The sequence below is a fragment of the Motacilla alba genome, chromosome 4 (genome assembly GCF_015832195.1).
Source record: "Motacilla alba alba isolate MOTALB_02 chromosome 4, Motacilla_alba_V1.0_pri, whole genome shotgun sequence".
Lineage (NCBI taxonomy): Eukaryota > Metazoa > Chordata > Aves > Passeriformes > Motacillidae > Motacilla > Motacilla alba.
The window spans coordinates 37,026,646-37,051,349 of NC_052019.1; the positions used below are offsets into that span (position 1 = coordinate 37,026,646).

Here is a 24,704-nt window from a genome sequence, read left to right on the forward strand (position 1 = left end):
CCACTGGTCTTGTCACCCAGCTGAAGGTCGCTCTGCATCCTCCCCTTCTGACGCCACAAGGTCAGAGAGGAAACACGGGAGAGTCGCACAGGACAGCATCGGCACACATCAGATCCCTGCCGGATTCCTGCCTGCAGTTGGCCACCTACATCCTAATCCCTTTTTTGTCAGCTGCACAGCCTGCACAGATAGCCCCAACCAAATTCAAGCACTTTCGCTGAAGCTAAAAGACAGCTTTACCCTCTGCTGACAGAGCACTTAGACATCTATAGTCAGTGTCAGCTTCCCACAGGCTGGGACCGCCTCAGATTGAGTTTAAATTGGACCTGGGTGCTGCAATCCCGTTAGGAATAAAGACCTTGGGGGGAAAGCACGTGTGCCATTTCTCTGAAGCGCAGCATTTTGTTTCTCAAGATTTTCTAGGCGTGCTTGGGTGTTATCCCTTTCCTGCAGCACTTGCTCCCGCAAGCGTCTCTCAGAAGGGATGCGATGACCAGCGGGGGCTGCTCCGGACTGCCGGCCGCGCACGGGCAGAGGGGGCTCGCACCCCCCGCCTTGTCTTCAGCGGCCCCGCCGCCGCCGCTCGCTTCAGGCCTCCCCGCCTCTCCCGCGGCCGCCGCACGTCCCTGGCCCCGTCTCAACCCCACGGCTGAGGGTTCTGCCGCCCCCCGCGCCCCCCGCGGGCCCCGGGGCCGCCCCCCGGCCCGGCTCCGAGCATGCTCAGTGCCGCCCTGACCTACTTTCCCCGCCGGAGCCGGCAGCGGCGGGAGCGCACGGCACGGCACGGGCACGGCGCGGCACGGCACGGGCACGGCACGGCGCGGCACGGCACGGCACGGGCACGGCGCGGCACTGCGGCAGCGCCGCGCTCCGCCCGCCCCGGCCCCGGCCGCGGCCGCGGGCCCGGCCCCGGCATGGTGCTGTGCGGGGCGCGCTGAGGGGCGCGGCGGCGGCGGGCGCTGCCGCGGGGCGGCGGCAGCAGCGGCGGCGGCACAGCGACACCGGCAGCGGCAGCGAACGAGCGAGCGGGAGCAGCGGGCGGGCAGGTGAGCGGCGCGGGGGGCGCGGGCCGCGGTTCCCCAGCGGGCGGGCGGCGGTCCCGGCGAGGCGCTGCTCGCCGCCGCCTCCATTGCCCGCGCCGCCGGCACCTGCCGCGGCTGCCGGCGACCGGCGAGCCGGCCCCGGTGCCGCGGTGGCTGCGGACTCCGCGGTGAGCCCCGGGCGCGCTGTCCCGCCGGCGGCTCCGGGGGAGCCCGGAGGGCCGGCACAGGTCCGGTGCCCGTGCCGGGGGAGCGCTGCAGCTCGGCCCGGCGCGCACGGCGCTTCTCCCGGGGCGGCTGTCGCTCGCTCGCGGCTAGCCTGGCGTGGAGCGCGGTATCTCCCCGCGCAACGGGGGCGCAGTAATGCTGTGTTCAGCGTGAAAGTTCAGGAGATTATTTCAGATCAGCACCGAGTCTTGAAGGAAAAGTGGGTTTCGTTAGGCAAAGAAAAAAAAAAAAAGAAAGCTAAAGCCCCAGGCTTTACTGGAGCCTTCCAGCTCCTGCACGCAGGATGCTCGCTGCTGTCCCGCCCTGAGAAGGGGAATGGGAGGTGACACGTCAGTGCAGAGACCTCTTCGGTGGACCTGACTTCAGAGAGAGGTGAAGTTGTGCCGTTTTAAATTTAAAATAAAGGATGCCTCCTGATATTTTGCTTTAATTATCCATTTACTTCACAGGCTAGCCTCATAAGATACTCAACTTCATAAGTGAACTGAGGGAACTAGAATCTAACACTTCAGAGTTGCTGTACAGAGTGGTCTTGAAATAATCCTTTGAGTCCCATTTCTTAACAGGGCCAATTGCAGCAGTATCGGACAAGGGAGCTTAAGAGAACACAGAGCGCTACTGAGCAGGCACTTTTCTAGTGCATTTGTCTGGAGAGTCTTGTAAGAGGCTACACTTCCTAACAGCCTTCTTTCATTTGTTAAATTGAAGCATCTCAAATGGAGCTACCCTGATAACCCCACTTGGGGAAATAAAAGTACCAACTGTGGCAAAATCCTAAATGCAACCTCATTTGGTACATGTTTGTCTGAAGGGCTGTAATATTATTTGAAAATGAGGAACACAAAGGACTTAAGGAGAGGGGAAATGTAGCATTTTCATTTTTTAGAGACGTTATATTGTAAAAGAGGTCCTCTTTTCACTGCAGTAGGACAGACTACAGCAGATCTTTTTTCAGTGGAGATAATGTTTTGCATGGCAGGAATCCTTTGTCTGGCTTAGCACATACAGTAGCAACAGCACCATTGATATACTTGTGGTTGCCATACTAGAAATCCTTTTTTATTATAAATCTGTCTCATTCAGATTGCAGCATATCCATTGATGCTGAGTGCAGCTTACACAGCTGGAGTGCACATTGTACACCCATTTTTTTTCTGAAGAATTTGGATTTTTCAGAGGCCTGGACAAACAGCACAACAAACAAAAAAATATGTTTCGTGTCCACTGCATGTTTCTTGTCCTGAAGGTTCATAAAGTTTAGAGATAAAATCTGTTACTCTAAAAACATTTAACACATGGTGGGAGTGTGGTAGTGAATTCTGAAGTGATGTATATTGTACAGCTCCAGTTGCCTTCCTGCCCCGTCCCATCCCCTTTGCCTCCCTGCAGATGGACAGGTCCTGCATGAATTTGGAGGAGGAGGATGGAGTTGGCACAGAACCTGGTTAAAGCACATTCATTGCTTTAACCAGGTGAACAAAACCCAAACCCAGCCAACAGAGGGTCACATTTGTGACACAATGACAGGGCCTTCTGGGAAATGATTTAAATGGAAAAAAAAACAAAAACAAAAAACAAACAAAAAAACAAACAAACAAAACAAAAAACAAACAAACAAAAAAAACCCCCAAAATCTCTATTTCAGTTCTTGTCTACAGAGTTTGGAATGTGGAGCTGGCATTTCTTTTATAGCTTAAGCTTCTTGCCCAGTGTAAGGCACCAGTGAGATGTGGATGCAATTTACAACAGGGAGAGTGAGCTTGCCAGCAGCTAAAACAACCTGTACCAAGCTCCGCTAGTAAGGTCTTCTTTCTCTCCCAGCAAAGTGCACATTTACTGGAAGTCTTTGCAGGCACAAATGCCTGTGATCCTACTTTGAGATGTCCTGGGGTGTAATAATATGTCACCAGAAGACTGGTGTAAGACCAAAGTCTTAGATACTTCCTGAAATTTTTCATTCCTGCAATTCTGAGCTGCCATCCATTCATGCAAACTTCTGGGCTTCTGCAAATATCTCTCTGTAACCTTAATTTTGTTATTTAGTTTTGACAATTGGCATTTGACAGTGTCATTTTCTGTCATGTACAGTCCACCATAGAAACATCATTTCCAAGACAATGGAGAGGTTATCACTTTTCACCAGTTACTGTGATTAAAATCATCCATAGTAGCATTTTAGAGCATTCATCAGAAATAACAACCTCTATACAGATGTGTATAAATAACTTGAATTTGGAAAAGGGCCACTGTATGTGGAGGAATTTTTTATAGCACTAATAACCTACCTAGCCCAAACCTAATGTTTAATTGACATGTGTCTGCCACACTGAGAGTTTTATTCCAAGAAAAGATTCTTGCTGATATTTTGAAGTCACGCAGGGGCTAGGGCTCTGCAGCTGCGTGTGTGTGTGTGGTTCCAGTCCTGCGTGTGTGACTGTGTGGTACACACACAGTACTGGATGCTGAGAAAGTTATGTGCCTTTACTGTTACTTTTCAATGCTACTGCCACTTTTCAGTATGTGGCGTAGACATAACCAGCACACAAGTCTGAAATTATAGAGGCTCTTTATTAAGCTCTTGAGGGCCTTCAGCTAAATTATTGCATACACACAGCAATATACAGTCATGCTTGGAGAGGGCTGAATTGATCACGTTTGGGTACAAGCAAGAGCAATTGATCACGTCTGAGTAAGCTGCTGTGTGGTGCAGGGCAAACTTGTTTGAATCCATCTTCTGTCCCCATTGTTACTTGGGGAGGAAAGAGGTGCAGACACCTTTAACCTGAAATAATCATTTTCAATTGCAATCAGTCATGAGCACTTAGATTCCTTTAAATTCCCCTCTGAGGAGGTTAAACCTGTCCTAATCATGGCATCTATGTGTAACCTCTTTGCCCTGTATCCCAGCAACCAATAAACATGAAAGCCAGTCATTAAAAATTATATCCATCTTACAGTTCTATAGGGATAGGGAAGAATAGTCATACTTAAATTTGTTTTGTCCTATTCTTTTTTCTTCTATGTTCCAAATAATATGGGAGTTGTTTGTTAAGATAGCATAATATAGGCTTGATTGAAAACATTCAGTTGATCAAAATTTAGAGTTTAAATAGAATTTTTAGCCTGCAAGGTCCTTCATATCTTTATTTAAGCAAAACTTAGTTTTTAGTTTTGTGTTATATATAAATGTCCTACATCTGGAATTTTCCTTCTTCCTTTGGACAAAGAAAATCACTAGATATACTTAAGGGATGGTTAGCTTTGACAAGTAGAGCTCAAAGGAGGAAGTGAAGGAAGTGAGGTGGACCACATTCTGCATTGCTGTGTTCTTAGCAGAGTCTCACAAGCCTTGCCCAGAGCATATGAGATCCATTGCATTTGTTGACTTTGGTTATTTAAACTGTTGGCAGAATAATGCTTACAGAGTGCTGGAATAAATAAAAGATACAAGGTGCATAAAGAAAATGAAAGATATGTAGAACTTGGTGAGGCCAAGCAGAGCTCAGATGTACATGCAAGTGTGGAAGGGATTCCCTCTGCATCTTCATTGTTCCTCCTTTCTCGACAGAGGGAACTCTAAGCATTGATGCATCTGCATTTACTGCAACAGCAAACCAGCAGCAATGCTGAAAGTTTGCAAGAAGTTAAGCAAAGGACTCTTAAAGCCATGCAATGTTTCTGGAATATGAGCTTTGTATACAAAACTATATTGAAATGTAATTGTACAGCCTCTATATAAATACAAACACAGAGTAAATCTAGATAATCTATAGAAACTAAGTTCTCATTTCTAAGAATAAAATTCTTCAAAGCATTTATGTCTAATAACACATAAGCTGGGCCTCGAAAAATCTGCACTGTTGATAGTGTTGAATTTGCTTTATCATCTGGGTAACCTACAACTCAGTAGGACATTTTCATGACAGTACCTGCCTTGATGAAAAACAGCAAGCTTCTCCACTAAATATAGAGCATTGTTTTTGCTGCAGTCATTAAAATACCACATAGAAAGAAAACTCGGATTTCTCTGTGCATATAAGAGTGCACATCTGAATTACAACTTTTTAATGAGAAGTTAACCATCCAAGTTGCCTGAGTACTTTTGTTGCTTCAGTGTATTTTGCGGAAAGCTGATTTCATACAGCAGAGATGCTAGAATTACAGGAGCTGTGGCATCAAAAGGCGATTTTCCAGAGGTTTGGCATTCTTACGGTACTTTTAAATAACCTCTCCAATAATTACCCACCAACAGTCTTCATTCTTTTTTAAGTTAATGGATTAGCATCTCTTGAGTGTTCATTGACATCAGGAGAGTGCACATCAGACCATTCAAAGACATGGTTAAATCAATGGGTCCATTCAAGTATTTAAAGTGAAGCTCTAGGATGCCATGTGCTTACTAATTTTGCAATATTGAGACATGAAGTAGATAAAGAGAAACAGAGGAGAAATTTACAGTAAAAATTCTAAAACATTTACACAAAGATAAAGGCAACATGAAAACTCTTCCATTGTACAGCTACTGAATAGAAAGGCATATGCTTCTTTCCCTAAATGAAAAGTCTGGATAGGATTTGTTGCTTGCTGCTGTCTTTCTGCAGTGTCTTATTACACTCTGGAACTCTGAAACTAAGACAATTGTATCCTTATGATGCTTCTTTCCTTTGTTACCCCCTACAGTGTTGTGTGTGTTCAGATGAAAATAATTTTAGAAGACAAAAACTGATAATGACTCAGTTTTGATCAGGTTCTGCCATTAATGGTAGAATAAGCTACAGCCCTTGATTTTTCCTTTTTTGTGGTTTTTTGTTTTGTTTTGTTTTTTGGTTTTTGGGGTTTTTTTTGTTATTTATCATTTGTCACCTTACAAAACTGATTGAAAAATGTTTGCCTGTAAGAACTTATCAATGCCTGCAAAACATACAATAAATTTATAGGCTTCTTTGTTATAATTTTTTTTTAAGACAGGAGTGCTAGAAAAGGTCTCCAGGTTGCCATACTGACAGCCCTTCCTGTTCACTGCCCAGGGTCACACACTCAGAGAATAATGCATATACAGAAGTTAAGTCTCCACATTCCTCATAGGCTGTCATAATCTATGAATCTGTACTTGTAATTATATACAGTCTCTCTTGAATCTTCATAGATTCCCAGCCCTTATTTTATCCTGTTCAAGAAATTGAGAAACCACCTTGAGGGAGATGATTCTCCCCCTCTCCTCCATCCTTGTGAGACCCCACCTGGAGTACTGCCTGCAGGTCTGGGATCCTCAGCACAAGAAAGATGTGGACAGGGTGAAGCCAGTCCCGCGAAGGGTAACGAAGATGCTCAGTGTTCCCTTGGCTGGAAATACGTCTTCTCTATATGGTAAAGAGATGTGCAGTTCTTATCACCCAAATACAATGCGGAAGGCCAAATACTTTTTTTTTTCAAGCTGTCAACACTCTCAGTCTGTCCTAGCATTCTAAAATGCTGCTTCTCAAAAAATTATGAAGGAGCTTCTGAAGACAATTTCCCAGCATCCCGTATAGCAATTTTTAAGATCAGACATATTTTTTCCCATTGTCTTCCCCATGGCAATTCTTGTATTTGTGTTTCTGGAGTATTAGAGTTTCTTTAGGTTGTGGGGCCACCTCTGGGGCCCATCTGATCCAACAGCCTTTTTCAAGTAGGGCCAGTGTATACCTGCTCAGTCAAGGTTTGAACTTCTCAAAGGATGGGGATTCCATAGCCAATAGGGCAACCTATTGCAGAGCTTGACTGACCTCCTGCATAAATGTTTTTTTTCATATTCATAATTGCTGTTGTTGCAGCATGTGTCCTGTGTCTCATGTCCTTTCACAGTACATCTGTCAGAGGAGCCCATGTCTGTCTTCTCTATACGCTCCCATGAGGTGGCTAAAGGCAATGAGTGTGACACCAGGTGACTGAGCAGACATGGCCAGGGCTCAGCCCTGTTGAGATGTTTCTTAAGTTCTCAGGCAGCTGAAGGCAGCTGAAGAGACTAAATAAGCATATAGCTGGGGGCTGCTGCCCAGCTGGGAATCTAGATGTGCAGAAGAAACTCTTCATCTTACAAACACCACCAGCAGGTCACCTATTCAACACAGCCAGGGAAACAGAAAGCCATAAAACTACAAAGGACTGAAATCCCCCACTCCAGGAGAATGAGGAGCAGCTCTTCTGGATCCAAGAATTAATATTTTATCAACTGACAAATGAATAGAAAAATACGTCAGAAATTTTCTGCTGGTTGTAAATGAGTGAGATTTCTTTTCCTCTGCATGTCTGGATCCTAATAATTAGACCTTTTCAGTAGGTGGTTCACTCATAAGGCTATGAACTGGCAGTGAGCTTCTCATTTGTGTGGCATAAGTTCCTTCATTTGCATTCTTGTTTCACTAACACTTGTTAACTTTTACTTTTGCCCACTCTTAAAAGACATTGCCTATGGAAACTGGGAGAAGTAGCAAGTAGTTTTTAAATAATAAAAAACTAGCTTTAATTTTGTTTTGTAGCATCAGCCTTTATACTTCTTTTAGACAAGGGAGAGCTAGAATGAAAATAATTTAATTTTCTTGGTCAATTTTCTTACAAGCCAAGGAAGATAGCATTTGGATGTTAAAGCTATAGGAGCACAGTTTATGCATTTTGCAGTAAGCTGGCTTTTTGTGCTTCACTTGTGAATTGAATAACCTCACAGTTAATAGGATTACACATTATTCCAAGAATAAGAACAGGCCAGTCTTACAGATGTGGGTAAGCCAGGAAAAGGTATGCATCACTGCCCTCCTTTTCTATTCTTTTGTGCTCTGTCATCATGTTGTTCTGCACAAATGCAGCACTTACAACCATGACCCCATAGTCATTTTCTTTGGTGGTAGTAGTATGGGAAGCAAATACGTCTATGGCATGAAAAAATAAATGGTCTGTCAGAACATGTCTCTGATTTATGTCTCTGTCAGTCCTAGATGTGTCTTCTGTTTGGACTGATGCCCCTGATCTTGGACAGAGAAGTTGTAACTGCAGCTTTGTGCATGTTTTCACATAATTAGGAGTAAAACTACCATGCTGCAGCTCTGCTTTTTCTGGAGCACATTCCAGGGGACTTCTCTGGATAGAAATGCATAGAGAGCATGCTAGAGCTGGTTGTCATGTAACTTAAAAGAAAAGCTTGTCATGTCTTCTCATTTGGCTCAAATTTTTCCGTAGAAGTTAATGTCACAAGCAATAAATCTGTTAATTTAATATTTTCAATTTACACCATTTGGGTTAGGGAATTGAAAAACAGAACTATTTAATCTATGGATCACTGGCAAGCATTTTTGAGTGGTAAATGTTGCTCCAGATACATTACAGCAGGAAAGTTTCCTATATACACCTTCTAGGTGCTGGAGGAGAGTTTGGGGATTCCTTTCATTCCATCTTCGGAGGCAAACCTGAACAGCTCAGAATAGCCAGGGGTGTTCTTTTTCCATTTCATGCACCACAAATTTAAAAGTAAAAGAAAAGAATAAAAGTCTATGTAATGACATAATCTATATTATATAGAGTTTTATTTTTTGTAAGTATTTTAGCAGTAGCTCAAATGCTTTGGCGATTACATTCTTTCCATGACCAGAAATTAGCTCTTTGTTTATAGTGACCTTTTCATGCCAAAACGCTCCGAGACTCAATCTGTTTCTACAAAGCAAGTCTCGGGATTGCAGATGTCCTCCTTCTTTAGAGTACTGTATTACTCTCAAGTCTCAAGGAGTTATTACAGGAATCTTTGTTTTAGTCTAGTCAATCCATCTTTCTCTGACTTAGATCAGATTAAAAGGTTACAGTTTTGGCTGCCTTCATCAGGTTTATCATGGGTCACAGCTAATTGCTGCCTCTCGTGGCCAAGATCCTGGGCAACACTGTACCCACTTCTCCAATGGTCTGGATTCTCTTGCTGCTTTGCCAGATATCACTAGCAGTCCTGTTTTGGTCTCAGTCTTCTCCCCATTTAGTTGTGTGATTAAACCATAACTTGTTACATCACTTATGTTTAGCAAAGCAGCTGGCTCCCAGATCTGTGTTCCCTGATATACTCAGGCTGCTCTTGCGCCTATGGCAAAGCAGGAGGACAGGAACTCTCAGCAAATCTTCCTTTGCATCAGCATCTAGTGTGAGCACATTTTCTACCCTTTCAGTTGTCTCTCTGCTTCTTCCTGCTTTCCTAATCTGACTGTAGCTTTTTTGGTCATGCCTAGCAGATTTTCAGAGGGTCCTGGACATTCAGGTCCCAGCATGGCCACCCTGTAACTTTCTTGCGTCAGCTGGGGCTAAGAAAACCTTCTTTGCTTTCTTACATCTCTTTTTGTTTCCTGATAACATTGGAGAGGATGCACACCAAAGGAAAGATTGCCTACTGCTTCCTAGTTGCCCTGGGAACATTTGTCTAAAATTGTATCTTAAAACACCATTCTTCAGCGAGATCTCTCCCTGTCTCCTCAAACATACTCAGGCACATCCCTGGATGGCATATGAAAGCAGCAACCTTCATTTCCAAACATTGTGCTTTAAACCTACTGCCTGATTATTCCTCATATTAGCCACCAAAATATAGTTATTTCAAATAGAAATGTATCTACAAAGGTATTTAGTGTTTTCTTAATATTCTACATTCCAGGAACATACATGAGAGAGTACATTCACAGGAGTAAGAAGAAGGAGTAGGTAAGAATCTTACATAGTAGACATAAATTATTCATCTCTGTTTCCTAAGATTTACTGCAGCTATTTATGGTTCAATTCTGGGCCAGAATGAGGGAGTCACTGATTACCTTCAGCCAAGGAATCGACCCTTTGGCCATACTGTGGACCAGTCACACTTGCCATCACTATACAAAGGTACTGTTTTATACTTCTGTATGCTCTGTGTTCAAAACAAATAAATATACAGAATAGGCAATGCCTTATTGCACTCACACCTTCCAAACCTCTGCCCACATCCCTGTGCTGTGTGGAATCAGTGGGCCATCAGCAACCTTGATCAGCTTCCTAATACACTGTTGGTCCCTTCCTTACAGGTTTTCTGTTCAGCCACTGTGGAGATGCTAATTTATTTCCTTCTGGAATGCAAACTGCTCCCCACAATAAATGCCTTTTTTTTTTTAATTGCAACTGATTTTTCTGCTGTAAAAAATATATGATAGACACCCAAATACAGTAATAACAAGCCCCAGACAGCAACTGGAACACACAGCTTAATCAGTTTATATTGTCTTTTGCCCTTCCCATTGTCTTAATCCAGCCAGTCTCTGTTCCTGCTCCTTTGCCAGGAAGTGTGATTTTAGCTTTTTTGTATGGCGCAATGCAGATCTGTGACACTGTACAGAAACATTTTATAGACTGAGTATGTGTGATCATGAAGAATGTCAGTCTCCAAGGTTAATGGAGTAGTAGAAATGAGATGTAAATAGTTACTGAAGTGAATAGGCAGAACTGAAGGTTTTTTCCCAAACTGCTGACTCAGACAGAGTGTACCTTCAAAAGTACAGACTCTACATGCTTTGCATAATTGGAAGTAGATTTCTGAAGTCATTGTTTATATAGCTTTATATGACAAATGAGATTTGCATATTTATTTAAAGTAAAAAATTACTCTGTTTCTTCAAGAGAAATACTTCCACATTCAGTAATTATAAAAGCAGAGAAAAAACAAGGACAGGCTTGAAGCTGGGACAGACCTCTACATCATGCCAGCAGTTTTTCAAAAAACCATAGATTTTCATTCCTAGTAATGATTCATCCTGTAAAATGGAAGAATTAATCTGTTTTTTCAATAAGACTGTATCTATTTGTACGAAAGCAAGTTTGTTGCTTTACAGAGAAGAGAGGATGCATAACAAAATGATCTAAATCAAGTATTACCAGTGAAAGATGGTAATGTTGCTTTCTTTCCTTTTTGAATACAAAAGAAAATAAGGATGGGGATTTTTCATTTGTTTCTTTTTATTTTAGTGTTTTGTTTATATATAGAACTGATCTAGGGAAATGAGTTACCATGAGTCAAATGTATATTTAAGAAAATATGAACTTCTTTGAAATGAAATTTTTCATTTGGGAAAGTTCATTAGATAGTTTCCTATATTCAGATTCCAGATAGATTCCTCTATCTAATAAATTTCACTCCGTTTCAGTTATTTACCTTAGAAACACGTGAGTAAAACCAATATAGTTGGATACTCTGTGATTTTAACACGATTTGTGGTCTTTAGACTCTTAAGTGAAATTTTCCAAGGTGCTCATTTTGTGGCCAACACTGTGCCTTCAGTTGGTACTGAATGCCAATTGTGTTCACTGGGAGCATAATGAGGCCAATAGAGAGCACTTTTGTAATCCCCCCACCCCGCCTCTGTCCAGAAACTGAAATCACTGCTTCAGAAAGGCCTCATTGTGGGTGATTAGTTGAGGGAAAATACTGAGGGAGAATGTGCAAAAAGTACACAGCCAAAATGCTTAATGCCGCATAAGGAAAGGAAAAGTCCTAGCTTCATTTGTATCTCAAAGGAACATTAACCATAATTATGTTACTAGCAAGTACTCTTCTTTACGAATCTGCTCTAAAAATAACAACACTGAAATTACTTTATCAAACATTAAATACCCTCTTTTAAGAATAATCTTCCATGCTATGTTTTATCTCGGACAGCAGTAGCTTAAGAAAAGTGAATGGTCTGAGATGTTTTGCTGTATGTGCTGCTGTGTTTGGGAAAAAAATGTGTATATCAAAGATTCTAGCATTAGATGCAAAAACTCTTCCTGGAATTGTTGTTTGTTACACCATGTTTCACAGTTCATCTAAGACCATGCATGTGATAGAGCTGCAGCACCAAACTGGTAGTGACGGCTTTTGACATACTGTACCTCTGTTTTTCCTGTTGATTTTTCAAATGGTTAAAAAAAAAAAAAAAAAGAAGAAAGGAAAAAATCTGTTGAACTTTTGGCATAAAACTGTAGCTGCTACTGTAGCTAAGCTGCTGCTAAGTGTCTAGGTGATAAAAGCTTTCTCCTACACCTGTCACTCTGAACAACACCATTGTCAGGAAAATGTATGCATCTTTTTCCAGTAAGGATAAGGACTGTGATAACATTAGCATTTAGACAAGACACTGCGCTTTTGATTGTGAAATGCATTAATGGATGTGTCACTATTTTAAAAGAGCATATCTAATGGACTGTTTATATATGCTGTCTCACTGTAGTTATTTATTTATTTTATAGGATATTTTAAGCATAAAATTGCACAGATCAAAGTAGAACTCTCCTGTGACCTGCTCACCTCAAGGACTCAACAGAACCAGTTCCCAGCCAGTCGTGTACACCACTGAAGGAAAATGGACATACTGAACAGCCGCCACTTTTTGTACTTTCTGCCTACCACACGCCTTGTCATCTTATTAGCAGCTTTGACCACTGCTGAGGATGTGAGTAACAGCACTTTCAACCGCACTGACACACACACGGGCGCCGCGCCTGTGGTGATCTCCCGCATCGACCACATCATAGCCAAGGAGGGCAGTAGTGCCTTGATCGACTGCAATGTCCAAGGGAGTCCCAGCCCACGTTACAGATGGTACAATTCCAATGGCCACCTGCTCCAAGAGGAGGAGAATAAAGGTAGGATCTTAGAAATAGCACTGATGTAGCCTGTTCAGAGACACTTCTGATTTTCAGCAAGTCGACAAATAACCCAAATTTAATGGCCTGGCTGTGGTATTTTCCTGTGTGAAAATAAATGAAAGCTTGGTGGCACTTATAAATTTTTTATGCACACCTTGGGAGAAAACAGTAACTTTTTATGTGTTATTTATAGCAACACATAGCAAGAAGCTGAAGCAATTAACAGAAGTTGTAGACAGGCCTCTTTTCATTGGAAGACTTCATGTTTGTTCTGTTTCTCATTCTGTCCTCCTTTATTCTTCTCTGGCACAAAAAAATGATTAAAAAGCTGTTTCCCAACTCAAAAGAAAATATTCGCATGACATATGAGAATAGTTTGTTGGTGTGAACTCAACACAGCTAACTCCCTTGTATGCCTGCTGTCTTTATGTGCAGTGCCATGGTAGTGTGAGAAACAGGAGATGCCCTGAGCAACCAACTGCAAAACCTTTATATGCCAGCAGTCAGAAGGACAGGCCAAATTTGAGCCTTCCTGGCTTTAGTTAAGACTCTTCAGTGGCGTTTGCCAGAGACCATAATTACACATGAGCTTATTTTCCTTAACTGGAAGGTTTGGGTGATAATCCTAGTTATACTTCTAGGGAGTGTTTGAGAGGAGTGTGGGTATATGAAAGGTGTTTTTCTCATGTAATCCTTCCATAGTGACTGCTTTGTACACAGCATAATGAAATAAACTCTTAGTTGTAAGACAGTGCGCCTAACTAATGGCTGACCTGACAGCAAACTCTGCTGTGACAGGAGTAACAATTGACCCAGCTTGATGTGAAAGAGCAGTGTGTATCTGTAAGATCTTACTGCATAACTGGTAAGGTTTACAGTACAGCATGTTATCATTTTCTGAGTTAAGCTAGAGAAAGGAACTACTTGAGCTACTAAGCAGACTTTTGAACATGATTTGTGTGGTTGTGGCAACATACAGTGATTAGTGTGCTGGTATGTTTTCCTAAAGTTCACTAGTAGAAAATTCCCCTTTAGTAAGGCACCTAAATTTAGGTCTTTTTGTAGTCAGCTGAGAGAGGTAGCTAAAACAAACATTTAGGTGGATAAGCAAAAAATTTGACCAAATCAGTAAAAAGTGTAGATGTAATATTAACACATCACTTTAACAGAATTTCAACAGCGCAATACCTCCTTTAAGAGACTGTCTTTCTGTAAGAAATGTTTCCTAGCTTGAGACCTTTCTTTGTGGTGTTAAGTATGGCATTGAATTGTTATCAAAACGCAGCAATGATACCTTTTCGAATCATTGTTTTCTTATGTGGGTCAATATGTCTGTCAGGATCCACTGGCATAGACCCAGTCACTGAGTTCAATGCCATTATGTCATTTATAAAAGCTGGAGCCAGGATACACCACAAGGCATCTTGTTATTTCACAATTAATTGAAACCTACTTTGCAAAAAGGACCAGTATTCAAATTCAAAGAAATACTGAGCAGCGAATACTCTGCATTTTTTGTTATGCTGGAGGAGGTGGAGGAAGCAGTGTCATCTGTTACAGGTTCTAATATTTCCTCTGTAAAGGAGTTTTCCTCTGAATTTGCCTAAATTTACCAGGTTGGGGTAGTTTTTTTATTTTTTTTTTATGTGAAGGTCTGATTTAGACTGAGCTTTTATTTATTCGGCATTTTTTAATTTCAGGCAAAATGATTCAGCTGTTATCAAGAATTATGCTAGGGTAAAAAAATATAGTTTCCTTTAAGTTAAAACTTCTAAGTAAGAGGATAAAAAGATGTAATTAAGAGCTGAAGGGAGGAATCTTGTGGGAATACTTTATACGTAGGCTTCTACTGGAGATAATGTAAAACAATTTGGGTAAGCCATGTTTAACTAGAAAAACTTTGAGGAACTAAAAATCTTAATTCATTACCAGTTAATTAAGAGGCAAATAGAGTAACTGGGTTAATCTTGACTCACTTTAGCAGTGACAGGAGTGATGGGTTTTTAATATGTTGTTTCAAATACAGTTTCGTACCTAAACTGTTCTACTATGCCAGGTTCAAAGAATATCAAGTGTGCATGTATATAAAATGTATATTTCCATGCAGCAGACAAAGTTATCAATTATATTACATTGATAGAAAATACTTTTAAAGGTAAAAGAAGTTCTGTCGTGGTGTGTAGAGGTTCTTACCGACAATCAAGGCATTCTGTCATGGCTTTTCTCCTTTCCATCTATTTTACTCCTCTTATCCTACATCTCGCTCTTTAAAATTATACTTCAAAATCAGTTTCTCAGCACCTCAGAGGGTAGGTAATGTAGTCTATGATGTCTGAAATGTTAGGGGTTTTAAAGTTTACATTAACAGAATTATATGAGATACTGTAACAAAATGCCAAAAATAACCCAGTTGTAAGCAAATGCAATGTCAGGGAACAAAACAAGGAGGGTTTAAGTAGGTTTTTCTGCCTCACAATCCCATTGATCCTTCTTGAAGGATCCAACTCCTTCAATTCACTTCTTTGAGGAAGTGTGACGTGGGTTTGGGAGGCTCTCTGGAGTAGTCCTATCTTTGTAGCATGACTGACCAGAAGATTGAGATAGATGGGATGCATATTAGCATTTTCTGAGACCCTTTTAGGGCATGCTCTGACTATCCAGAGTTGATGTCAGGGGTTTGACAGTAGTAGTAACACAGCTAGGATCTCAGGCCTTTATGAAGGTAAATTCTTTGTCTTCTTGTGAACATTATTTCCTTCTTCCAAAACCTGAAGCCTGACAAAGCTGATATTTAAGATTATGCTGATCATGTAACAAAATACTTCTAAGTTACTCTATTTCCTCTCCAACAGGAAAATGGTGGTTTCTTGACAATGGGCTACTAAACATTACCCGCGTGTCATTTGAAGACAGAGGTAAATACACGTGTGTTGCATCTAATATGTATGGCAGTGTTAACAATACTGTGACGCTGAGGGTTGTTTTTACCTCTGGAGATATGGGAATCTATTACATGATTGTCTGCCTTGTCGCTTTTACCATTGTTATGATACTCAACATTACTCGGTTATGTATGATGAGCAGTCATCTGAAGAAAACCGAGAAAGCAATCAATGAATTCTTCAGAACAGAAGGGGCAGAGAAACTTCAGAAGGCCTTTGAGATTGCAAAGCGTATCCCAATTATCACATCAGCCAAAACGCTCGAGCTTGCCAAAGTAACCCAGTTCAAGACCATGGAATTTGCTCGCTACATTGAAGAGCTTGCTCGGAGTGTACCTTTGCCACCTCTCATCATGAACTGCAGGACTATAATGGAAGAAATTATGGAGGTTGTTGGTCTGGAGGAGCAAGGGCAGAATTTTGTACGGCAGGCGGCAGAAGGCCAGGAGACCACTGAAACAGATGAGCTTTACATGATCCCAAATGCTTTGACGCGCAGTGAATCTCCCACAGGTGACTCGGATGCATCGTCACTGCATGAGCCACCTCAACAGATTGCAATAAAAGTCTCAGTTCACCCATTGTCCAAAAAGGACTGCATGGATGGTCAGTCACAGGAAAGCATGCAGTTGGACACCAAGGAAGAAGACACTCCTCAAACACCAGCACTTCCTGCAGAGCTGCCTCCTGAGCCTTCTGCTGAACTCAGTTCTGATGACACAGCATTGGCAAATGACAAAAATACATGTGTTATATATGAAAGCCATGTATGATAGTTACTCCTGAATCTATGCATAGCAGGAAAATCAGGTGGAGCTCTTTTAAAAATACATATTGTACTTGCCGCTAAGCCTTACCTGGAGACTATCATAGCAAAAGCATGTAAGTGGATTATTTGGCACTTTCTTCTCAGTTTGAGTTTAGTTTACCATGATGTATGGCAGAGTAATTGCTATTACATTAATATTAATTGCTCTTTTTGATTAGGAGTATTTCCAAGAAACATTTACCTCAGCATTTTCTAGGTTGGAGTCACCTGTAGTAGCTCCTGGAAGTCACTGATAGTCTTTGGTATAGGACACTTGAACTTACTAAACATAAAACTGGTTTCCATTTTCCTCCTTCACTCTCGTTATTTCCATCTATTGCATTTTTGCAAGTATTAACTTGTGACTTTGAAATATTGCCCAAGAGGCAGCACTCCAGTAGCCAAATAAAATCCTAATAGATCCCATTTACAAAGCCTGTTTGCTCAGCTGCATTGTGATTTAGAGGGCTATTAAAGAAAGTTAAAATGTTTCCATTTCATTTGAGACCACACTGCTTAGCCACATGGGAAATAGTTTTCCCTTTTTCATGGAATGAAGATGCCAACAATTGTTTGTTTTGCATGAAGAAACAACTTTGAGGTGTATATTACAGATGGGAAAGCCATCAGAGAGTTGCAGTTCAACAGCTCTGCGGGGGTTTTTTGCATACATTTGAGCATTTTCTATGTCGCCAGAAGTTTATATGGCAAACAGCTGCAAATATGCAAGAAGTCTTGTTTTGAAGTAATTTGGAAGCAGTAACTATGTACTACCTTACCAGAAGATATGCAGGTTCCATAATAGTCCTGCAAATGCCAGTAATCAGTTGATAACAAGGCTGAAATGGCAAAATACCCTTTTATTTGGCTTCTTAATTTTGATATTCTGAAGATCAATCCTAAATTCATATATAAGCATCAGTTTGAGAGTGTTGTATCCAAACTGAAAAAAAAAATATAATCAAGTGTCCTATAAAAATACAAAGACAGTCATGCAAACTGTTAAATGCGATATAATTGTGTTGAGATTTTGGGAACCTCCTAGATATAGGATGTTCACTGCTCGAGTACATGTGACTCTACCCAGTAAAGCTTTAATGATCGTAGCAATTGTGGCATTAAAAAGGATCAACATCTCTGCCAGGAAATGCCAGGAGTGGAAGGGAAGTAATCATTTCTCTTGCAGATAGGCAATAAAAAGTACCTTCTCTGCAGTGAGTCTGGAAAGAAAGCACTTACAAGGAGTTTGTGTAGGGTTAATAGCATATTACTTAATTACCTGACACATTTAGTTTGAAACTAATGAACAAACTATCACCTTAGAGTGTTTAAGAAGGATTGTAGTATAAATATAGATGTTTAAAATAAATCTGGAATCAGGTATACTGTAGAAAAAGAAGTCTCTTAGGTCTATGGTGACATGATGCATGGATGGCTTTCTGGACATTTTAACAAAGCAGCCACATCTCCATAAGGTGTCTGTTGGAGGCAATCAGTTATATTAACTGCACGGGTAATCAAGACCAGACAAAATCAGTGTTGCAGGTACATAAAAGAACCCTTGAAAATGAACTGAGGTCTTGTGTCAACTTCCACATGTTAAAGTGCAGAGCCTCATCAGCAGTGCAATACAGGAATACCCCATGACTTACATAGGTGATGCAGAGATGGTTTCATATTTATCTTTCTGTGGTTATTAAAAAAAAGACATGTTTAATAATGGACTTCAGATTTTACAACCAATTTGTGAGAAATAGCAGCATTCAGATGTCTCATTTTTTTTGTGCTCACCACAGTGGCAGGTTTCTACACAAAATGCATTTGGACATGCCCAAAAGGAAACATGCAAGGGCAAAGTCCCATTAGGAATGTGGCTGGGAATATTTGAGTTCCAGTGAAGCAATATAAATGTAAGACAGAAGTTAGTTTAAAAGAATACCATAAAGAACCTCACGTCTGACCAGTGTGATTGACAATAATATGGTGCAAACTGTTAACTTCTTGTCTGAATCCAAAGGACATTTCTGTTATTGTTCACATCAGTTTTTCAAGTTACTTGATTTGCTTCTGATATGAAAAAGAACAAGGGCAGAAACAAAATCAGCAACTTGCACTAAACTCCTTCAATTCACCTTAACCTCCTGAGATACGTTGATGTTTCTGCCTGTCCAGCATTTACAAACAATGCCCATGCATTCTAAAGTTACCTACCTGGTGCCCAACCAAGATTGCACAGATAAGCAAGGATGTTCTCCTTGAAAGCCTAAAAATAACTTTTAAATTACACTTTTTTTAAGTTATAAAAATATTTATTACAGTATTTTAATTTTAATCTTTTTAAAGTATGAAGTTTTTACAGTAGAGATCAGACCCCTCCATGTATTTCTCTAGTGTTCTGACCGTGACTGCTTCTCTGAGGCTGTTCTCCAGCCTCTTTATTATTTATTTATTGAGAAACATTTGAGAGCAAACAATCCCCATGGATTTCTTCAGTACCACTGTGTAAACTTCCTTGAAGATACAAATGATGTTTTTCCCTAGAGGTTGCCCACAAAGGGCACATTTGAAGTACACACAAACGCACATTGCAAACCACATATAAGCAGCCGGTACTTGGATTAGATGCGTGCAATACATGGAGGGCTGGACTCCTGCTGTTGCAAGGTCAGAGGGAACCCTGAATTTTCTAGAGCTGGAGTCACTCAGAGATGAGAGTTCACAAGTAGGACTGCTCCAGCCAGTCTGGACATTTAGCTTTGTGTTATTATCAGAATAAAAACTAAACAGCACTGTAGCTGAAGAAAATACAGATTTTATACGGAACCGATGGTTCTGGTTTATGTGATTTTTTTGGTGGTTTTGTGTCTGCTGCTCAGTGTCTTATGCACCCATTATATGACACTTCTAAGACTAAAGCTTTTTGTACGCTTTCAGGAACTTCCTTTGTGGAAGACAGAAGGGAAGCAAGACCCAAACCTGTCTTTCCTGTTCCAAACTTTCCAGCTGTGCTATTATAAAGTATGCAATTGTATCTTGCAGTATTTCTTAGCAAATGGCTGTTTTATGGTCCAAAATCACAACTAACAAACATAAAATTAATAATGGCTCTAAGAAAATATTAATGTTTGCATTGTTATATATTTTCATGCACATTAAGCACTTCAGGGGCATTAATCTGTTCCCATAATTGGACTATGCACACTTTTTGTTACATTTTTCTATTTATTGTACCGCCAAACACTAATGGTTCTTAAAACACTCAGAATCTGGAAAATCCAATCCAACTGAAATTGCATTCTAAAAGTAAAGGAACACCAAGCCAGGCTTAATAAGCAAAAGAGATTTGCACAATTATATTTACACCATTTTCAAACAATTTTGCCAAACTTCATGAAAGATGACTAGATTTCTGCAGCAGAAGAAATCAGTGTTGGATTTGAATTTCACACTTATTATTCTTTTTTTGGTAAATGTAAGACCATACTAATCAGACCACTTAAACATAATATTCACTATTTTCTCAACACCTTCTTTTTGAGCAGCATTTGATCCTTTTTTTGTTCTCTGATTCGAACATATTTGTGGTGAAACCTATCCTTCAGGGGGTTTTTTGTCTGTCATATAAAAAAATTAAAAGAACCCATAGACCAGCATTTTGTGCAGGTTTGTTGGTACTTGGTAAGGCACAGAAGTACACTCGTGTGCTTAAAAATTATTGCATAATCATAAGACTTGTGAAATGGCATATACAGGCAGATGTTGATTTTTTTTTAAATCAGTGCCTGTTTTATTCTAATGTAGATACTATGTCAATTCCTTGATTTGCAGTTACCTTTTGACAAAAGTACTGTACCATACAACCAGGGCTTTCTGACTTTCAGTTTGGTCAGATTAACTAATTCTAGAAAGTGTTAACAGTGTCAGATTTTCAAAGTTCTCATGGAATATCTTGGCAGCATGCTATTTTAAGAGTTGGCCTCTTAAGTATGCCATATTTAGTGGGACAACTGAAAGCTTCTTAGATGCAAAGGAAATGCTTGCACTAAAGTCTCGTAAGTTATATTTCATTTATTATGAAATCCTTTTTGATTTTACAAGAAATGTAAGACAAATATGAATGTGTTCTTTTGAGAAGCAGTTGCTGTATTTTGATTTAAATAACTGTTATGATTTTATAGCTCACAGCCGTAAACCACAAAGAGAAAAGTTCATGCTGAAGTGGCAAAATGAAATGTGATGTAGCTTGTACATTGATCATCGTTTCAATAAAGAATTTGCACAGAGAATGCTGAGTTTGTGCACGTTCAACAAGATATTTACAGTGCCACAACACCACTTTCCCACAGAAGTGGATACTGAATAGCATACATCCTGCACTAATATTTGGAATAACTAGCTCAAACCTTTCCTATGTCCATTTTTCTCTCTCCCTGTCTTACTTTTCTATACTTTCTTCAGTCCCCAGCAGATCTGCTGTGCCACTTCTCAAATAGGAACAGAATGAAGTTAGTTGTCAGGGCAAGTGTTTCTGCACCCCAGGCACCTCTGTTCCAAACTGACCTTTTATAAGTCCCCAAATGGATTTTTTTCCCCCAGCTGTACCAGGCTCTAATGCTGTGTACTATATTTAGCTGTCTGGCTCCCAGGTCCAAACTGAGTCATTTAACTCTTGCAGTAAAGGCTGACTTGTGAGTCTGTGGTATCATATGTAAGTCTGTAAATTGGCCAAAGACAGTAATGTAAACTGAAGCTAAGTTACCAATTTCTTATTCAAAATCATAATGTATGACAGCAAATTATAAATGTGGCAGACTTATGACACTCAAGTTATGTTCTTGAGAAGCTATTTCATACCAAAAGACAAGGCAAAAATGAGAAAAGAAAATCCAGCCTTGCATAGCATAAAGAATACACGTAAAACCTTGCTTATGATTGAGTAGAAATTCAGCATCACTATCAAATCATTTTGTCATTCTATAGCCAGTTTCTATTTTGAGAACAGATTCCTGTTACATCTACTCTAATCAGAACCTTTCCTATGTGGCTAAGGACCTTAAGCATGACAATAGTACCAGAGTTATCTACAAAAAGAGCCTTCTCTCCCTTATCTGCCATTTAAAAAAATATTTTCAGGACTATTGAGCTATGTGTCAAATGCCACTCACAGACTACTACCCTGTCCTGTTGTGGAGCCACAGAGTTTGAGATCTCAAGTTAAAGATGCAGAAGCTGGACATTCTGAAATATATTTGCCTTCTTTTGTACAGGTTTTGATTTTACCCCACAATAACCATTTGTATTTATTAACAATTCAGGTCCAGTCATTCTCAATTGATAAACACAGAGAAGTGAAATAAATGCCAGAAAGACTTCCTTCTTTCTGAAGCCTCTTATTGCTTCTGCCTCAAGATTAGCCCTGATTGGCAGACAGCTCCTGAGTTGTTTAGGTATCTTTTAGCTCCTTCCTGCTGGTGAACACTGCCTTAGTCAGAAAACAGAATTCAAAAAAAAAAATACCAGCTAGATCAAGAAGCTACCTTCTAAGGAGACACACACAGATCTTGCCTATTTAAAATGCTTTGTTATCCTTCTCTCTAATATGTGCAGAGTAAACAGCCTCAGCAAAAGGCAGTAAAAAATAGAGAAAAATTTAAGATTAAGATGGAATTTTTTTTCTCTGAAAACATCCAGAGGTGATTTATTTTACTGAAAACATCCAGAGATGATTTATCTTCAAAGTCTATTAAATTCTGACTCATTTTACCATAAACATACTCAAGTGAAGAAAAAGGAGATTCCTAAAAACAATGACATTTTCACTCCCAATATCAAAATAAATTATCACAAAACTATGAAACATATTTCCCAGTCCTTCTCTTAGAACGCCTTTTATCAGGGAAGATATTTTCAGTGCTTTTTATGGTTCTGCCTAGGTGACTGCAGCTTCTTTCTGGCTTTAGTGGAAGTGCATTTCTTTTCTGCTGTCTTTTTGGTTAAATATTCTCCACTCTGTGTAATCTCCTTTTGTAAGATCAAAAAAGAAATCAATATTCCATTGAAGATTTATCTTATCTTCTTTATCTTCTTATTTCATTTTCCCAGTCCAAAACTTTATTTTGTGTTTTGTTCTACTGCTTGGATTTTGTTTTGTTTGCCCAAAAATTCTTCACATTTTAAAATAAATCAGGGGATTCCAGTGTTTTTTTTCAGTTGCCTGTTTTGGGGAGGATCGCTCACACCTATCTGATTAACTCAATTTTAATTATGCAGACATAAAATTAATTACTCCCAAGTTGGTGCAAGATAAAGTAATCAATAGACTGCAGCAGATTTTTTGCCGAACAGCATCAAGAGAACAGGTAAATCCATCATTCCCAAGACACAAGTGGAATAAATGTCATCATTCATTTGTGAGTCTATGGGCATGTTATGTTCTTTTGTGTGTTCATTTGAAAAAAGTCATATATGATACACCTCTGCCTTAACACATTCCTTTTCCCATCATGGATGGAATAGCACATTTTGATCATCCATACATCAGTTATCCACTACCTTCACTGGTTTGTCTTATTCACTGGAGAGCTGGCCAAGTGCAAGGGCCTCTTTAAATCTGGTATTTCTGAAGAGAGTGCAGACAGCCTCAGGACACTGTGTAAATTATATGAATTTCAAATGAGTTGATAAATGCTTTTCCACTTTTTTTTTTACTGAAATGCTGTATTTCTACAGAGGCTAATATTTACACACTAATGAAGTCTGGGTTTAGCTAGAAACTCCTGTTTTCATAAGCATGCAGTAAAATGACAGTAATCTGCTGCTGAATAAAACTGTTTTTTGCAACTACAGTTTCTACATTTCATAATCCCCGTGTAATCTCTCTTAAGCACAGAGCTCATTCTTTAATATATGTGCCCCAAATGAGGTGAAAGGATCCAAATCTCTGTTATTCCTGTAGACTGCATCAGACTACTAATTATTATTTCATTAGAATATATAAGAGACCTAGCCTAGCACTGTAACTCCTGTTGCAGTTACCAGAAATAGCCCCAGAGCATTAGCCAAATGTTATATGATACGCTAAGAACTACGTTCCCTACTCTACACCAATTCTGGAATAAAAACTTCAGAAAAAATCCATCTCTTCTCAGCAGGGAAGCAGGGAATGAGAGACTCTGAAGGACTAAACATGTGACATGTTTTCCATTGGGAAAAAAAAAAAAACAAAAAAAACCAACCAAAACTGAAGGAAATTATTTGGGACCTTGTAAAATTGATGCAGGAGCTAAAATATCGCCCAAGAGAGGAGATCACTGCAGCAGGGAAGCGCATCCCAATGGAAGCTGTCAGTTGTCACACAGTAGTTAAAGACACTTCTCAGGGTAATCCATGATATTGTAAGGAGGCAAATGTTACAGATCATATGAATGAGCAGCATCCATATTGACAGTGTTGTCAGATGCAATTCCCAGACTGCTCAGGTGATTGTGCTGCATCTGAAATTCAAGCCCTTTTCTTGACTAGAGATGGGCAGTGGGAGCATCACCAAAGACTCTGTGCTGTGATGGTGGAGTCAGACCCTTGCATGAGAACCCCATTCTTTCCTTCTTTCTTGATGTTGTGGCCAAAGTACCCGCACCTTCATTATTTGCTGTAGAACTACATTATAGTTGTTTTTCAAGGGGGATTAAACATGGGCTCTTCAGTGATGCAACTGCTGAAGACCCTGTGAATGCATGAGGAAAGAGCAGGTGTGAGCTTACCATTGTACTGCACCAGATAAAGACTCTCCCAGAGGCCTGCCAGCATTCAAGTGGAAAAGGGCTGTGATGCTGTGCATCTGGACAAACCTGGTGCAAACAAGAACAGGCGGGTGGGAGTGAGCTGGAGGCAGCCTAGGACAGTCCAAGAGACTGGAGTTAAGATGACTGTCCCACGCTTATCACTGGAAAACACTTCCAGCAAAATCAAGTCCCTGTCCCTGTCCTCTCTACTCTAAAGAAGTATGTCACACTTTGGCAGCTCGGCAACAGC

At 40.3% G+C, this 24,704-nt stretch overlaps 1 protein-coding gene and 1 long non-coding RNA gene across 7 annotated transcripts in view; one reads left to right on the top strand and one right to left on the bottom strand.

The window, feature by feature from the left end:
- Nucleotides 1-785: 785 nt before the first annotated feature.
- Nucleotides 786-20,959, top strand: MFAP3L (microfibril associated protein 3 like). Of its 6 annotated transcripts, none has more exons than XM_038134543.1 (4): nucleotides 988-1,046; nucleotides 9,928-9,974; nucleotides 12,525-12,920; nucleotides 15,776-20,959. In XM_038134543.1, exons 3-4 carry the CDS (start codon nucleotides 12,638-12,640, stop codon nucleotides 16,636-16,638), a joined length of 1,146 nt encoding a protein of 381 aa, XP_037990471.1. In that variant the 5' UTR covers nucleotides 988-1,046; nucleotides 9,928-9,974; nucleotides 12,525-12,637; the 3' UTR covers nucleotides 16,639-20,959. The 6 variants fall into 6 exon arrangements, with proteins under 6 accessions (XP_037990474.1, XP_037990471.1, XP_037990475.1 ...); XM_038134547.1 differs by lacking the exon at nucleotides 988-1,046 and adding an exon at nucleotides 1,088-1,640; XM_038134548.1 differs by lacking the exon at nucleotides 988-1,046 and adding an exon at nucleotides 10,061-10,148 and having other exon boundaries at nucleotides 1,671-9,974.
- LOC119700122 overlaps nucleotides 18,052-24,704 on the bottom strand; it is a 49,637-nt gene continuing 42,984 nt past the window's right edge. The window contains exon 2 of the long non-coding RNA XR_005256675.1: nucleotides 18,052-24,396. This is a non-coding gene — a long non-coding RNA (uncharacterized LOC119700122). The remainder of the gene's footprint in view (nucleotides 24,397-24,704) is intronic.